The 17,998-nt window shown below is 40.8% G+C and overlaps 1 protein-coding gene across 2 annotated transcripts in view; it reads left to right on the top strand.

Annotated features, from left to right (window-relative positions):
* Positions 1-17,998, top strand: part of ENPP6 (ectonucleotide pyrophosphatase/phosphodiesterase 6) — a 154,389-nt gene that overhangs the window by 77,898 nt on the left and 58,493 nt on the right. For both annotated transcript variants that reach the window (XM_053703871.1, XM_053703872.1), the window contains exon 3: positions 5,486-5,597. In XM_053703871.1, coding sequence (XP_053559846.1) covers positions 5,486-5,597 — 112 coding nt within the window. The remainder of the gene's footprint in view (positions 1-5,485; positions 5,598-17,998) is intronic.

The raw sequence follows: 17,998 nt of genomic DNA, 5'->3' as shown, positions 1-17,998 counted from the left end.
TGTAATGGATAATTCTATTAAAAACATTTTGTCCAAAATGCCCACTTATCAGAGAAAGCGCGATTGCTCTGTTTTAGATACTGAAGAGCATGAGGACGCTGATGATATTGGTTCTGACATACCCTCACACCAATCTGAAGGGGCCAGGAGGGAGGTTTTGTCTGAGGGAGAAATTTCAGATTCAGGAAAAATTTCTCAACAAGCTGAACCTGATGTTATTACATTTAAATTTAAATTAGAACATCTCCGCGCTCTGCTTAAGGAGGTGTTATCTACTCTGGATGATTGTGACAATTTGGTCATTCCAGAGAAATTATGTAAGATGGACAAGTTCCTAGAGGTCCCGTGCCCCCCGATGCTTTTCCTATACCCAAGCGGGTGGCGGACATTGTAAATAAGGAATGGGAAAGGCCCGGCATACCTTTTGTTCCTCCCCCTATATTTAAGAAATTATTTCCTATGGTCGACCCCAGAAAGGACTTATGGCAGACAGTCCCCAAGGTCGAGGGGGCGGTTTCTACTCTAAACAAACGCACTACTATCCCTATAGAAGATAGTTGTGCTTTCAAAGATCCTATGGATAAAAAATTAGAGGGTTTGCTTAAAAAGATGTTTGTTCAGCAAGGTTACCTTCTACAACCAATTGCATGCATTGTTCCTGTCACTACAGCAGCGTGTTTCTGGTTCGAAGAACTAGAAAAGTCGCTCAATAAAGAATCTTCGTATGAGGAGGTTATGGACAGAGTTCAAGCACTTAAATTGGCTAACTCTTTTATCTTAGACGCCACTTTGCAATTAGCTAGATTAGCGCCGAAAAATTCAGGTTTTGCTATTGTGGCGCGCAGAGCGCTTTGGCTAAAGTCTTGGTCAGCGGATGTGTCCTCCAAGAACAAATTGCTTAACATCCCTTTCAAGGGTAAAACGCTGTTTGGCCCTGACTTGAAAGAGATTATTTCAGACATCACTGGGGGAAAGGGCCACGCCCTTCCTCAGGATAGGTCTTTTAAGGCTAAAAATAAGCCAAATTTTCGTCCCTTTCGCAGAAACGGACCAGCCTCAAATTCTACACCCTCTAAGCAAGAGGGTAATAGTTCTCAAACCAAACCAGCCTGGAGACCGATGCAAGGCTGGAACAAGGGTAAGCAGGCCAAGAAACCTGCCACTGCTACTAAAACAGCATGAAGTGTTGGCCCCCGATCCGGGACCGGATCTGGTGGGGGGCAGACTCTCTCTCTTTGCTCAGGCTTGGGCAAGAGATGTTCAGGATCCTTGGGCGCTAGAAATAGTTTCTCAAGGTTATCTCCTGGAATTCAAGGAACTACCCCCAAGGGGAAGGTTCCACAGGTCTCAATTGTCTTCAAACCAAATAAAGACAGGCATTCTTACATTGTGTAGAAGACCTGTTAAGAATGGGAGTGATTCATCCTGTTCCATTAGGAGAACAAGGGATGGGGTTTTACTCCAATCTGTTCATAGTTCCCAAAAAAGAGGGAACATTCAGACCAATTTTAGATCTCAAGATTCTAAACAAATTTCTCAGGGTTCCATCGTTCAAAATGGAAACCATTCGAACAATTCTTCCTACCATCCAGGAAGGTCAATTCATGACCACGGTGGATTTAAAGGATGCGTATCTACATATTCCTATCCACAAGGAACATCATCGGTTCCTAAGGTTCGCCTTTCTGGACAAGCATTACCAGTTTGTGGCACTTCCATTCGGATTAGCCACTGCTCCAAGGATTTTCACAAAGGTACTAGGGTCCCTTCTAGCGGTGCTAAGACCAAGGGGCATTGCAGTAGTACCTTACTTGGACGACATACTGATTCAAGCGTCGTCTCTGTCAAAAGCAAAGGCTCATACGGACATTGTCCTAGCCTTTCTCAGATCTCACGGGTGGAAAGTGAACGTAGAAAAAAGTTCTCTATCCCCGTCAACAAGAGTTCCCTTTTTGGGAACAATAATAGATTCCTTAGAAATGAAGATTTTTCTGACAGAGGCCAGAAAATCAAAACTTCTAAGCTCTTGTCAAGTACTTCATTCTGTTCTTCTTCCTTCCATAGCGCAGTGCATGGAAGTAATAGGTTTGATGGTTGCAGCAATGGACATAGTTCCTTTTGCGCGAATTCATCTAAGACCATTACAACTGTGCATGCTCAGACAGTGGAATGGGGATTATACAGACTTGTCTCCGACGATCCAAGTAGATCAGAGAACCAGAGATTCACTCCGTTGGTGGCTGACCCTGGACAACCTGTCGCAGGGAATGAGCTTCCGCAGACCAGAGTGGGTCATTGTCACGACCAACGCCAGTCTGGTGGGCTGGGGCGCGGTCTGGGAACTGGTCTATGGTCTCGGGAAGAATCTCTTCTCCCGATAAACATTCTGGAACTGAGAGCGATATTCAATGCTCTCAAAGCTTGGCCTCAACTAGCAAAGGCCAAATTCATAAGGTTTCAATCAGACAACATGACGACTGTTGCATATATAAACCATCAGGGGGGAACAAGGAGTTCCCTGGCGATGGAAGAAGTGACCAAAATAATTCAATGGGCGGAGAATCACTCCTGCCACTTGTCTGCAATCCACATCCCAGGAGTGGAAAATTGGGAAGCGGATTTTCTGAGTCGTCAGACTTTCCATCCGGGGGAGTGGGAACTCCATCCGGAAATCTTTGCCCAAATAACTCAATTATGGGGCATTCCAGACATGGATCTGATGGCGTCTCGTCAGAACTTCAAGGTTCCTTGCTACGGGTCCAGATCCAGGGATCCCAAGGCGACTCTAGTAGATGCACTAGTAGCACCTTGGACCTTCGACCTAGCTTATGTATTCCCACCGTTTCCTCTCATTCCCAGGCTGGTAGCCAGGATCAATCAGGAGAGGGCTTCGGTGATCTTGATAGCTCCTGCGTGGCCACGCAGAACTTGGTATGCAGACCTGGTGAATATGTCATCGGCTCCACCATGGAAGCTACCTTTGAGACAGGACCTTCTTGTTCAAGGTCCATTCGAACATCCGAATCTGGCTTCACTCCAACTGACTGCTTGGAGATTGAACGCTTGATTTTATCAAAGCGTGGGTTTTCAGATTCTGTCATTGATACTCTTATTCAGGCTAGAAAGCCTGTAACTAGGAAAATTTACCATAAAATATGGAAAAAATATATCTGTTGGTGTGAATCTAAAGGATTCCCATGGAACAAGATAAAAATTCCTAAGATTCTATCCTTTCTACAAGAGGGTTTGGAGAAAGGATTATCTGCAAGTTCTTTGAAGGGACAGATTTCTGCTTTATCTGTTTTACTTCACAAAAAGCTGGCGGCTGTGCCAGATGTTCAAGCTTTTGTTCAGGCTCTGGTTAGAATCAAGCCTGTTTACAAACCTTTGACTCCTCCTTGGAGTCTCAATTTAGTTCTTTCAGTTCTTCAAGGGGTTCCGTTTGAACCCTTACATTCCGTAGATATTAAGTTACTATCTTGGAAAGTTTTGTTTTTGGTTGCAATTTCTTCTGCTAGAAGAGTTTCAGAGTTATCTGCTCTGCAGTGTTCTCCTCCTTATCTGGTGTTCCATGCAGATAAGGTGGTTTTGCGTACTAAACCTGGTTTTCTTCCGAAAGTTGTTTCTAGCAAAAATATTAACCAGGAGATAGTTGTACCTTCTTTGTGTCCGAATCCAGTTTCAAAGAAGGAACGTTTGTTGCACAATTTGGATGTAGTTCGTGCTCTAAAATTCTATTTAGAGGCTACAAAGGATTTCAGACAAACATCTTCTTTGTTTGTTGTTTATTCTGGTAAAAGGAGAGGTCAAAAAGCAACTTCTACCTCTCTCTCTTTTTGGCTTAAAAGCATCATCCGATTGGCTTATGAGACTGCCGGACGGCAGCCTCCTGAAAGAATCACAGCTCACTCCACTAGGGCTGTGGCTTCCACATGGGCCTTCAAGAACGAGGCTTCTGTTGATCAGATATGTAAGGCAGCGACTTGGTCTTCACTGCACACTTTTACCAAATTTTACAAATTTGATACTTTTGCTTCTTCGGAGGCTATTTTTGGGAGAAAGGTTTTGCAAGCCGTGGTGCCTTCCATCTAGGTGACCTGATTTGCTCCCTCCCATCATCCGTGTCCTAAGGCTTTGGTATTGGTTCCCACAAGTAAGGATGACGCCGTGGACCGGACACACCTATGTTGGAGAAAACAGAATTTATGCTTACCTGATAAATTACTTTCTCCAACGGTGTGTCCGGTCCACGGCCCGCCCTGGTTTTTTAATCAGGTCTGATGAATTATTTTCTCTAACTACAGTCACCACGGTATCATATGATTTCTCCTATGCATATTCCTCCTTTACGTCGGTCGAATGACTGGGGTAGGCGGAGCCTAGGAGGGATCATGTGACCAGCTTTGCTGGGCTCTTTGCCATTTCCTGTTGGGGAAGAGAATATCCCACAAGTAAGGATGACGCCGTGGACCGGACACACCGTTGGAGAAAGTAATTTATCAGGTAAGCATAAATTCTGTTTTTAAACAACTTTTTCCAATTTACTTCTATTATTTGCTTCTTTCTCTTGTTGTTCTTTGCTGAAAGGCTTATCTAGATAAGTTCAGTTGCAGCAAAGGACCTAGGTTCAAGTTGCTGATTGGTGGCTATAAATATATATAATGTTTACCTATTGTCATTGGCTCACCCATGTGTTGAGTTAGAAACCAGTAGTTTACTGCTGCTCCTTCAACAAATGATACCAAGAGAATGAATCAAGTTTGATAATAGAAGTAAATTGGAAAGTTGTTTAAAATTTGCATGCTCTGTCTCAATCGTGAAATAAAATTCTGGGGTTTTATGTCCCTTTTAAGAAGCCTACGAGATATGTTACACCTCATTATCCAATTTGCAAATTCATTCTTACAAATCCCTTTGCACAACAAGTGCATCCTGTTTCTCGTGATTAAAATCAGCAGAAATTGCAACACTGCTATTTATTCTTTTGTTTAGATGACTTGGCAATGGTATTAAAAAGAACTATTGATCCTTTTGTATAACCTTTATTTGTTTGCTTATGTTTCATTTACAATTCTCCAACCTATATTTCAATCTGTTGTTTAGCTGTGCCTTGTGCAAGCAATTTATATTATAACCATTGTCAGTTCCTCTACTGATGCAAGGCTTACTGGGATATATCTAAATGAGCTTAAATGTAACACCTTCAGTTTCTCCTATATCGGTTCACCTTTCTTCTATATTCCATTATTGTTTATATTGTTAATTTTCATTTCTTTAATGGTCTGCATTTCACTATATCTGTATGCACAAAAATATTTTTTATGTAAAGATAATGTTGCTTATTACATGACATTATTACACGTATTTTCATTTAATATTGAAACATGTTTTATAATTTATAAAGTTTTTTTTTTTTTTTTTTGTTTTTTTTTTTAAATCTAAACTATTTTATCCCATTTTATTTTCTACTATGTTTTATCCTAAGGTTGTGAAGTAAAAATACTTGGAGTAAAACCAAACTACTGCCGTGAATATTACTATTTTCCATCAGATGCTAATTTCACTATAGCAGTTAATGATGCACTTCAGTCTTTGAGGTAAGGCTTTGCACATACCTGTTTATAATTTAATATATTTTTAGACAATTACATGATCTTAAATGTATTCCAAACAAGCATTAGGAACCTACATTGTTGCTCAAGGAAATGTCTCACAGCTCTTGTGCAACGTTTTGGGAACAGGATGATGCACTTCAAATGATCTTTAATCCCTATTAATATAACTAAAGCATGAAATGTAAACAGATAACTATACTTGTTATACCAGTTGACAAGGATCTGTAGAGTGTAGGACGGCTGAGTAAGAAAATCTTATTTTGAATAACTTATTAAACAAATCAACGTAAACAGCTGTCTAATTAAGGTGTAATTATATGTGCCAGGTGCTGCATATAATTATGATTTATTTTCTTGCTGCATATTTTTTATATATCAACAGATGCAAAATGATGCATTCTGCTCTCATTAAACTGTTTTATTGTGAGAATACTAGGGAAGGGTTTCATTGGTTAAGTTTTCCAGTCAATAGAATGGAAGATGTATGTGTAACCAGTGTAAATGTCAATTGGAAACAGGTTTAGAAAGGATGGGAGGTATTTCCTGCTGAGACACCAGTACCATATTTGTGTTCTTGGTTCTCTATAGTAAGCAGATGGGTTGCACAGCTAAAAGAACCAATTAGGCCACACATTTCAGCATACTCTTCTTTAAACTGAGTGGTCATACAATCATGAAAGAAAGGGATTTTCTTTTAAATTAACAAATACATTTAAAATACATTAAAAAACATACTAAGGGGACATGTCCAAGAGCTCCTGAAGAGACTCTAATAATCTGCTGATGATTAGTCCTAACATACAGCATCTATAAAATAAAAGGTAATGTTCTTGTATATCACACCTGCTGTATTTATGAATCTGGAGCTGTGGTTCAGAAAATTGGGGCCTACAGTGGAGGCATCTCACTAGGCTACAACACCCCCCCCCCCAGTAGCTCTGGTTAAGCAGCCAATTTTGGACTGTAGAACATACAAATATTCAATCACAGCACTTGCAATTAAACTTACATGATTACATACCCCCCAACTGTCCCGATTTTCACGGGACAGTCCCGATTTTAGGGGTCAGTCCCGGGTTGCTAGCCATCTGTCCCGATTTGCCCCAGGCATTAAAAAAATATATAATATATATATATATATATATATATATATATAATTTTTTTTTTAAATTCTATTGGGCCCATACTCAGAAGCAGCTGGCTTTGCTCTCACATGGTTAGATACCTGTTATATTCCCTGTGGAAAAGGAATGGTGTGTGGGTTAAGCAGGAGTAAGAAGGCTGTATACACTCTGACCACGGGTAATGGTGACCTCTCTAACCTACCTCTGGTAGTGATGATGTCTAACCCCTGGTGATAATACTAGCATGCCTTCAGTTTTATACAATGAGCAGTGCTAATACCAGGGTAACGAACAGTGGCAGCCGCAGACTGCCAGCTAATGTGCTTGCCAACCCCAGGACCCCATACAATGATTTACAGATACCCATATATGATGTAGTGTGTGTGTCTATCTGTATCCATAACTGTGTGTGTGTATCTGTATGTATAAGTTTATGCTATGTAGTGTGTGTGTGTATCTGCATGTATAAGTGTATGCTATGTAGTGTGTGTGTGTCTGCATGTATAAGTGTATACTATGTAGTGTCTGTGTATCTGCATGTATAAGTGTATGCTGCATGTATAAGTGTATGCTATGTAATGTGTGTGTGTGTGTATCTGCATGTATAAGTGTATACTAAGTAGTGTCTGTGTATCTGCCTGTATACGTGTATGCTATGTAGTGTGTGTATCTGCATGTTTAAGTGTATGCTATGTAGTGTGTGTGTATCTGCATGTATAAGTGTATGCTATGTAGTGTGTGTGTATCTGCATGTATAAGTGTATGCTATATAGTGTGTGTGTGTATCTGCATGTGTAAGTGTATGCTATGTAGTGTGTGTATCTGCATGTGAAAGTGTATGCTATGTAGTGTGTGTGTATCTGCATGTATAAGTGTATGCTATGTAGTGTGTGTGTATCTGCATGTGAAAGTGTATGCTATGTAGTGTGTGTGTATCTGCATGTATAAGTGTATGCTATGTAGTGTGTGTGTATCTGCATGTATAAGTGTATGCTATGTAGTGTGTGTGTATCTGCATGTATAAGTGTATGCTATGTAGTGTGTGTGTATCTGCATGTATAAGTGTATGCTATGTAGTGTGTGTGTATCTGCATGTATAAGTGTATGCTGTGTAGTGTGTGTGTATCTGCATGTATAAGTGTATGCTATGTAGTGTGTGTGTATCTGCATGTATAAGTGTATGCTATGTAGTGTGTGTGTATCTGCATGTATAAGTGTATGCTATGTAGTGTGTGTGTATCTGCATGTATAAGTGTATGCTATGTAGTGTGTGTGTATCTGCATGTATAAGTGTATGCTATGTAGTGTGTGTGTATCTGCATGTATAAGTGTATGCTATGTAGTGTGTGTGTATCTGCATGTGTTAGTGTATGCTATGTAGTGTGCTACTGTGCATTTCTCATAAGTGTATCCAGTCCACGGATCATCCATTACTTGTGGGATATATTCCCTTCCCAACAGGAAGTTGCAAGAGGATCACCCACAGCAGAGCTGCTATATAGCTCCTCCCCTCACATGTCATATCCAGTCATTCTCTTGCAACCCTCAACATAGATGGAGGTCGTGAGAGGACTGTGGTGTTTTATACTTAAATTATTTCTTCAATCAAAAGTTTGTTATTTTTAAATGGCACCGGAGTGTGCTGTTTTTTTCTCAGGCAGTATTTGGAAGAAGAATCTGCCTGCGTTTTCTATGATCTTAGCAGAAGTAACTAAGATCCACTGGCTGTTCTCACACATTCTGAGGAGTGGGGTAACTTCAGAAAGGGAATGGCGTGCGGGGTCTCCTGCAACTAAGGTATGTGCAGTAAAATATTTTTCTAAGGAATGGAATTGACTAAGAAAATGCTGCTGATACCGAAGTAATGTAAGTAAAGCCTTAAATGCAGTGAAAGCGACTGGTATCAGGCTTATTAATGTATGTGCAGTAAAATAATTTTCTAAGGAATGGAATTTGACTAAGAAAATGCTGCTAATACTGAAGTAATGTAGTAAAGCCTTAAATGCAGTGGAAGCGACTGGTATCAGGCTTATCAATAGAGATACATACTCTTTAAAAAAGATGTTTTAAAACGTTTGCTGGCATGTTTAATCGTTTTTTAAGGTACATTGGTGATAAAACTTATTGGGGCATAATTTTTTTCCACATGGCTGACTTAATTTCTGCATAGAAACAATTAACTGAGGCTTCCCACTGTTGTAATAATGAGTGGGAGGGGCCTATTTTAGCGCTTTTTTGCGCAGTAAAAATTCAGACTCAGTCTTCCTGCTCCTTCCTGCATGATCCAGGACGTCTCTAGAGAGCTCAAGGGACTTCAAAAGTCATTTTGAGGGAGGTAATCAGTCACAGCAGACCTGTGACAGTGTGTTTGACTGTGTTAAAAACGTTTTTTTCTATATTGATTATCCGTTTTGGGTATTGAGGGGTTAATCATCCATTTGCAAGTGGGTGCAATGCGCTGCTAGCTTAATACATTTACTGTGAAAATTTGGTTGGTATAACTGATTTGGTTCATTGTTATTTCAACTTGAGACAGGTTTTGTGCTTCTTAAAGGCGCAGTAGCGTTTTTTATATTGCTTGTAAACTTATTTTAAAGTGTTTTCCATGCTTGCTAGTCTCATTGCTAGTCTGTTTAAACATGTCTGACACAGATGAATCTGTTTGTTCATTATGTTTGAAGGCCAGTGTGGAGCCCCATAGGAATATGTGTACCAAATGTATTGATTTCACTTTAAATAATAAAGGTCAGTCTTTATCTATAAAAGAATTATCACCAGACGACGAGGGGGAAGTTATGCCGACTAACTCTCCTCACGTGTCAGTACCTTCGCCTCCCGCTCAGGGGGCGCGTGCTAATATGGCGCCAAGTACATCAGAGACGCCCATAGCAATCACTTTACAGGACATGGCTACAATCATGAATAATACCCTGTCAGAAGTATTATCTAGATTGCCAGAATTGAGAGGCAAGCGCGATAGCTCTGGGATTAGGACAAAGCGCGCTGGTGCTGTGAGAGTCATGTCCGATACTGCGTAACAGTTTGCAGAACATGAGGACGGAGAGCTTCATTCTGTGGGTGACGGATCTGATCCAGGGAAACCGGATTCAGAGATCTCTAATTTTAAATTTAAGCTTGAGAACCTCCGTGTATTGCTTGGGGAGGTTTTAGCTGCTCTGAATGACTGTAACACAGTTGCAATTCCAGAGAAATTGTGTAGGCTGGATAGATACTATGCGGTGCCGGTGTGTACTGACGTTTTTCCTATACCTAAAAGACTTACAGAAATTATTAGCAAGGAGTGGGATAGACCCGGTGTGCCCTTTTCCCCACCTCCTATATTTAGGAAAATGTTTCCAATAGACGCCACTACACGGGACTTATGGCAGACGGTCCCTAAGGTGGAGGGAGCAGTTTCTACTTTAGCTAAGCGTACCACTATCCCGGTGGAGGATAGTTGTGCTTTTTCGGATCCAATGGATAAAAAATTAGAAGGTTACCTTAAGAAAATGTTTGTTCAACAAGGTTTTATCTTGCAGCCCCTTGCATGCATTGCGCCTGTCACTGCTGCTGCGGCATTCTGGTTTGAGTCTCTGGAAGAGGCCATTCACACAGCTCCATTGGATGAAATTATGGACAAGCTTAAATCACTTAAGCTAGCTAATGCATTTGTTTCTTTTAAGCTAGCTAATGCATTTGTTTCTGATGCCATTGTACATTTGACTAAACTAACGGCTAAGAACTCCGGATTCGCCATCCAGGCGCGGAGAGCGCTATGGCTTAAATCCTGGTCAGCTGACGTGACTTCTAAATCTAAATTACTTAATATTCCTTTCAAGGGGCAGACCTTATTCGGGCCCGGCTTGAAAGAAATTATTGCTGACATTACTGGAGGTAAGGGTCATACCCTTCCTCAGGACAGGGCCAAATCAAAGGCCAAACAGTCTAATTTTCGTGCCTTTCGAAATTTCAAGGCAGGAGCAGCATCAACTTCCTCCGCTCCAAAACAGGAAGGAACTGTTGCTCGTTACAGACAGGCCTGGAAAACTAACCAGTCCTGGAACAAGGGCAAGCAGGCCAGAAAACCTACTACTGCCCCCAAGACAGCATGAAGGAACGGCCCCCTATCCGGAAACGGATCTAGTGGGGGGCAGACTTTCTCTCTTCGCCCAGGCGTGGGCAAGAGATGTCCAGGATCCCTGGGCATTGGAGATCATATCTCAGGGATATCTTCTGGACTTCAAAGCTTCTCCTCCTCGAGGGAGATTCCATCTATCAAGGTTATCAGAAAACCAGATAAAGAAAGAGGCATTCCTACGCTGTGTACAAGACCTCCTAGTAATGGGGGTGATCCACCCTGTTCCGCGGACGGAACAAGGGCAGGGATTTTACTCAAATCTGTTTCTGGTTCCCAAGAAAGAGGGAACCTTCAGACCAATCTTGGACCTAAAGATCTTAAACAAATTCCTAAGAGTTCCATCATTCAAAATGGAAACTATTCGAACCATCCTACCAATGATCCAAGAGGGTCAGTACATGACCACAGTGGACTTAAAGGATGCCTACCTTCACATACCGATTCACAAAGATCATTATCGGTACCTGAGATTTGCCTTTCTAGACAGGCATTACCAGTTTGTAGCTCTTCCCTTCGGGTTGGCTACGGCCCCGAGAATCTTTACAAAGGTTCTGGGCTCACTTCTGGCGGTTCTAAGACCGCGAGGCATAGCGGTGGCTCTGTATCTAGACGACATCCTGATACAGGCGTCAAGCTTTCAAATTGCCAAGTCTCATAAAGAGATAGTTCTGGCATTTCTGAGGTCACATGGGTGGAAAGTGAACGTGGAAAAAGAGTTCTCTATCACCACTCACAAGAGTCTCCTTCCTAGGGACTCTTATAGATTCTGTAGAGATGAAAATTTACCTGACGGAGTCCAGGTTATCAAAACTTCTAAATGCTTGCCGTGTCCTTCATTCCATTCCACGCCCGTCAGTGGCTCAGTGCATGGAAGTAATCGGCTTAATGGTAGCGGCAATGGACATAGTGCCATTTGCGCACCTGCATCTCAGACCGCTGCAATTATGCATGCTAAGTCAGTGGAATGGGGATTACTCAGATTTGTCCCCTCTACTAAATCTGGATCAAGAGACCAGAGATTCTCTTCTCTGGTGGCTTTCTCGGGTCCATCTGTCCAAGGGCATGACCTTTCGCAGGCCAGATTGGATGATTGTAACAACAGATGCCAGCCTTCTAGGTTGGGGCGCAGTCTGGAACTCCCTGAAGGCTCAGGGATCGTGGACTCAGGAGGAGAAACTCCTCCCAATAAATATTCTGGAGTTAAGAGCAATATTCAATGCTCTTCTAGCTTGGCCTCAGTTAGCAACACTGAGGTTCATCAGATTTCAGTCGGACAACATCACGACTGTGGCTTACATCAACCATCAAGGGGGAACCAGGAGTTCCCTAGCGATGTTAGAAGTCTCAAAGATAATTCGCTGGGCAGAGTCTCACTCTTGCCACCTGTCAGCGATCTACATCCCAGGCGTGGAGAACTGGGAGGCGGACTTTCTAAGTCGCCAGACTTTTCATCCGGGGGAGTGGGAACTTCATCCGGAAGTGTTCGCTCAACTGATTCATCGTTGGGGCAAACCAGAACTGGATCTCATGGCGTCTCGCCAGAACGCCAAGCTTCCTCGTTACAGATCCAGGTCCAGGGACCCGGGAGCGGCGCTGATAGATGCTCTAGCAGCCCCTTGGGTTTTCAACATGGCTTATGTGTTTCCACCGTTTCCGCTGCTGCCTCGACTGATTGCCAAGATCAAACAGGAGAGAGCATCAGTGATTCTGATAGCGCCTGCGTGGCCACGCAGGACCTGGTATGCAGACCTAGTGGACATGTCGTCCTGTCCACCATGGTCTCTGCCTCTGAGGCAGGACCTTCTAATACAAGGTCCTTTCAACCATCCAAATCTAATTTCTCTGAGGCTGACTGCATGGATATTGAACGCTTGATCCTATCAAAGCGTGGCTTCTCAGAGTCAGTTATTGATACCTTAATACAGGCACAGAAGCCTGTTACCAGAAAAATCTACCATAAGATATGGCGTAAATACTTATATTGGTGCGAATCCAAGAGTTACTCATGGAGTAAGGTTAGGATTCCTAGGATATTGTCCTTTCTACAAGAGGGTTTGGAAAAGGGCTTATCTGCTAGTTCGTTAAAGGGACAGATTTCTGCTCTGTCTATTCTTTTGCACAAACGTCTGGCAGAAGTTCCAGACGTCCAGGCTTTTTGTCAGGCTTTGGTTAGGATTAAGCCTGTGTTTAAAACTGTTGCTCCTCCGTGGAGCTTAAACTTGGTTCTTAAAGTTCTCCAAGGAGTTCCGTTTGAACCCCTTCATTCCATTGATATTAAGCTTTTATCTTGGAAAGTTCTGTTTTTGATGGCTATTTCCTCGGCTCGAAGAGTCTCTCTGAGTTATCTGCCTTACATTGTGATTCTCCTTATCTGATTTTCCATTCAGACAAGGTAGTTCTGCGTACTAAACCTGGGTTTTTACCTAAGGTAGTTTCTAACAGGAATATCAATCAAGAGATCGTTGTTCCATCATTGTGCCCTAATCCTTCTTCAAAGAAGGAACGTCTTTTGCATAATCTGGACGTAGTCCGTGCCCTGAAGTTCTATTTACAGGCAACTAAAGATTTTCGTCAAAATTCTTCCCTGTTTGTCGCTTACTCTGGACTGAGGAGAGGTCAAAAAGCTTCGGCAACCTCTCTCTCCTTTTGGCTTCGTAGCATAATATGCTTAGCCTATGAGACTGCTGGACAGCAGCCCCCTGAAAGGATTACAGCTCATTCTACTAGAGCTGTGGCTTCCACCTGGGCCTTTAAGAATGAGGCCTCTGTTGAACAGATTTGCAAGGCTGCGACTTGGTCTTCGCTTCACACCTTTTCAAAATTTTACAAATTTGACACTTTTGCTTCTTCGGAGGCTGTTTTTGGGAGAAAGGTTCTACAGGCAGTGGTTCCTTCCGTTTAAGTTCCTGCCTTGTCCCTCCCATCATCCGTGTACTTTAGCTTTGGTATTGGTATCCCACAAGTAATGGATGATCCGTGGACTGGATACACTTAACAAGAGAAAACATAATTTATGCTTACCTGATAAATTTATTTCTCTTGTAGTGTATCCAGTCCACGGCCCGCCCTGTCTTTTTAAGGCAAATCTAAATTTTAATTAAAACTCCAGTCACCACTGCACCCTATGGTTTCTCCTTTCTTGTTTTTGTTTCGGTCGAATGACTGGATATGACATGTGAGGGGAGGAGCTATATAGCAGCTCTGCTGTGGGTGATCCTCTTGCAACTTCCTGTTGGGAAGGGAATATATCCCACAAGTAATGGATGATCCGTGGACTGGATACACTACAAGAGAAATAAATTTATCAGGTAAGCATAAATTATGTTTTTTGCTGACTTTAAAGGCCAGAATCTAGAATATTAATGGGGAATGCAGAGAGTAGTTTTAAATAATTTATTATTAAATGTGCAATTAAGATAAAAATATTTAGCAATGTCTTTGCAAAGGCTAATTAAATACATAGCTCACATAGCCATACCAGTGGTTTGAGCTTGTGTTTGATTTGCTGCCTAAGTGTATTAAAATATGACTTTATTTAGAATTTTATTTAAATTACTTTGGTCTTATGATTTTTTAAGCCCCGCCCACCACATTTCAATTTTTTGCCGGGGGGGGGGGGGGGGGGGGTCCCTCTTTTGAATTTTGAAATGTTGGGAGGTATGTGATTATAAAACTTACAGGGGTTCTAAAAGATTGGTATAATTTCCAGTCTAAAGAGAATGTATTTGGTAATGGCAAATAGGTTGATGCTGGAGCTAGAGTAGCAGTTTTACCTTGTATAGCTTCAAACTGCTGAAGTAAATGTGATTTAAGTAGGTGCTGCATTTTCTCTGTGAGAGTTGTCTGCTGTGATAAAGCTGTGGTTGCCTCAGCTTTTCATGTGAATTCTGTATAGGTTTGGTAGTTATGTTAGGGTTACCTTGTGGTTGGGAGGATGGTATCCAATGTGTAGGTATTGGCTCACCCTTGCATACAACTTGTCCAGAAGGAACTTGAAGTAAGTCAGGATCTCTGGAAAAAGCAGTATACAGATGAGGGCTGCAAGAGAGCAGATACTGATCCGCTGAATATCTTTGAACACTGATTGCATATATCAACTTAAGTGGATGCTACTTAATGCAAGTTGCTGATCATTTTGACATTTGGTATGTTGCCCAATCTCCGCATTAGTCTGTTTTGAGGATGTGTATATGAAGACAGAATCGGCTTCACCCTAAACCTCCCTCAGAGTCATTGCAGGTCTGTGCCGGGAACAATGCATCTTGTATGGTGCTGCATTTAAAGTCTAAAACACTAAAAGGCAGATAGAGGCAAGTTGTACTTTGATTTTGGTGTAGCTCCAGAAATTAGCGGTTCATCAACTGACATCTCAGAGAAATATGACTAGTCATTGAGCCGGCAATAAATACTTCTAGATTGAATCAGAAAGAAATATCATGGTCTTCTGATTTTCTTAACTTGACTTTGGGATTGCAAGCTGTGTTCCAGAGGAGGAGGAGAAACATGTTGTCTTACAGGGGCCTGTTGCTTCTGCAACTGCTGCTGTTGCTGGGTTTGAGCTGCCATATGCAATCTCTGAGGTGGGAATCAACCCACAAACATTTTTGAATGTTTTGCTGTCCCTTGTCAGGGCCTGGGAACAGGTACAAATATTGGATGAGTTTATATGACTGTTCTCTTGATCTCTTCTAGTTTGAAAACAGCTGCCATGTTTGTTCCAGTTAAAACAGATTTCTGGCTGTTTGTGCGAGAAAACTCTTCTTCCCAAATGCTGCACTTATGAAATTATCTTTACTGGGTCTCACTCGACCCTCTCACTTAGCTATGCTCAGAGGTTCAAGTTTTGGAAGTTCAAGTTGGTTGGTACTGATTGGTAGTTAAAACTGCTAGATGTTTGTGAACTTATGTGCACTGACATACTGGGGACAAAAATACTGTCAAGCCATATTTACTATTTGCAGCTGTAGGTTTTGTTTTTTGTGTAATGTACATGGCAACTCCAAGCATTGTTAAAGGCACAGTCTACTCCCAAGAACTTTTGTTTAAAAATAAATAATAATCCCTTTATTACCCATTCCTAAGTTTTGCACAACCAACACGGTTATATTAATATACTTTTTACCTCTGTGATTACTTTGTATCTAAGCTTCTGCAAACTGCCCCCTTATTTCAGTTCTTTTGACAGACTTGCATTTTAGCCAGTCAACGCTGACTCATAAGTAACTCCACTGGATGGAGTACAATGTTATCTATATGGCACACATGAACTAGCGCTGTCTAGCTGTAAAAATTGTCAAAATCGACTAAGAGGCGGCCTTCGATGGCTTAAGAATTGGCATATGAGCCTACCTAGGTTAAGCTTTCAACAAAGAATATCAAGAGAACAAAGCAAATTTGATCATAAAAGTAACTTGGAAAGTAATTACATGGCCTATCTGAATGAGTTTATTTTTTACTAGACTGTCCCTTTAATACTTATCGTCAAGATATCATACTAATCTATTCTAAATTTACTGTAATTTGCACAGGTTAGTATGAGAGAGAATTCACAACTTATTTACATGCTTATAGGTTTAATTTATCATTGAGCAATGAACCTCAATCTTTCAGTGAGTTATCTAAAAAAAAACACAACAATGCCTTTGCCCCATTGGGGTGAAGTCCGTGAAAATTTAAACTTTCTAGATCCCCGGAAAGCAAAGTATTCATTTTTTTTTTATTTATATTTTTATTTTATTAAAGTTTTTGCATAGACATAGCATTCATTCCAAGAGAAATATATTCCATTGTAACCACAAACAAGTTTATCTTTTTCCAGCAGGTATACATAAGGACACTTACAGTGCTGGTAAATTCACCAAAGTAAATTTGCATAGTTTAAAAGTACTTTTAATTTTGAGCATATTGATGTGATTATTTATGTCAGAAACACAATATATCTTCTGTAACCACCCCTTTTTATGAAGCTCCGTTACCTGTTTCAATGCTGCCTCCGTCTCAGAATTTCTTATTGTTCCATTTGACAGACAGATGTTGCAGCCAATAGGAGCTGCACCATACGCGCTATGTAAGACACTGCCAGCACGCTCCCGTGCTGGTTACTTAAAGCCGACTCAGCCTGAAGTATAACTGCACAAGCGCAGTTCGCTACGCTATTTGAGCTTCTTAAACCTTGAATCTGCTTTCCCCATAGCAATTCACAGTAGCAAGGCTGAGTTGGCTTCAAGTTACCAGCATGGGGAGCGTGCTGGCAGTGTCATACATAGGGCGTATGGTGCAGCTCCTATTGGCTGCAACATCTGTCTGTCAAAAGGAAGAATACGAAATTCTGAGACAGAGGCAGCATTGAAACAGGTAACTGAGCCTCATAAAAAAGTGGGTCTTACAGAAGATATATTGTGTTACTGTCATAAATAATATCAATATGCTCAAAATGAAAAGTACTTTTAAATTATACAAACTTACTTGGGTAAATTTACAATCGCTTTAAACTAATTAACTAAATATGACACTCTAGTTAGTAATCTGTAACATAGCAAACTAGAATGTCTGTCTTCTTTGACAAATTTTGATTTATAAAGTCTAGTTTAACAGAAAAATAAAGTTCAGACCAATCCATTAGCTTTGGATAAAAAGTATATACTGTGAATGTATAATATATAACTTGCATACAGCCAAAAACTTGTATAAAAATAACCAGTATGGGCTTCCAAGCCCTAATACAAGCACTTGTATTTATAGTATAGACTTCCCATAAAATTCTATAATGAGATTATGAAATTTTCTTTACTTATGGATATTAAAAAGGAAGAATAAAAGTATTATGACCTTTGAAAATGCATAAAATAGTTATGAAAATAGGTCCTCTCCACCTATAACACAAATGTTTTATCACTCTATTCAATCCTATATAATAAAGGACTGAATCAAACTGTTGTGCTAAAATTACTGTAGCTGAATATGCTTAGAACCTGACTATTAATATTATGTATAGGTCAAAATGATCTCATCAAAATGTCAAGCAGGATAAACTTAATATTTGTACATAAAACATTATATTAAAGCAATGCAAAAAATTCCTATACACAATCTTTTATTGAAATATCCAAAGTGCATCAGAT

The sequence above is a fragment of the Bombina bombina genome, chromosome 2, assembly GCF_027579735.1.
Source record: "Bombina bombina isolate aBomBom1 chromosome 2, aBomBom1.pri, whole genome shotgun sequence".
NCBI classification, from domain to species: domain Eukaryota; kingdom Metazoa; phylum Chordata; class Amphibia; order Anura; family Bombinatoridae; genus Bombina; species Bombina bombina.
Note: the sequence above shows the minus strand (reverse complement) of the source record. Positions and strands in the feature narration are given on the sequence as shown.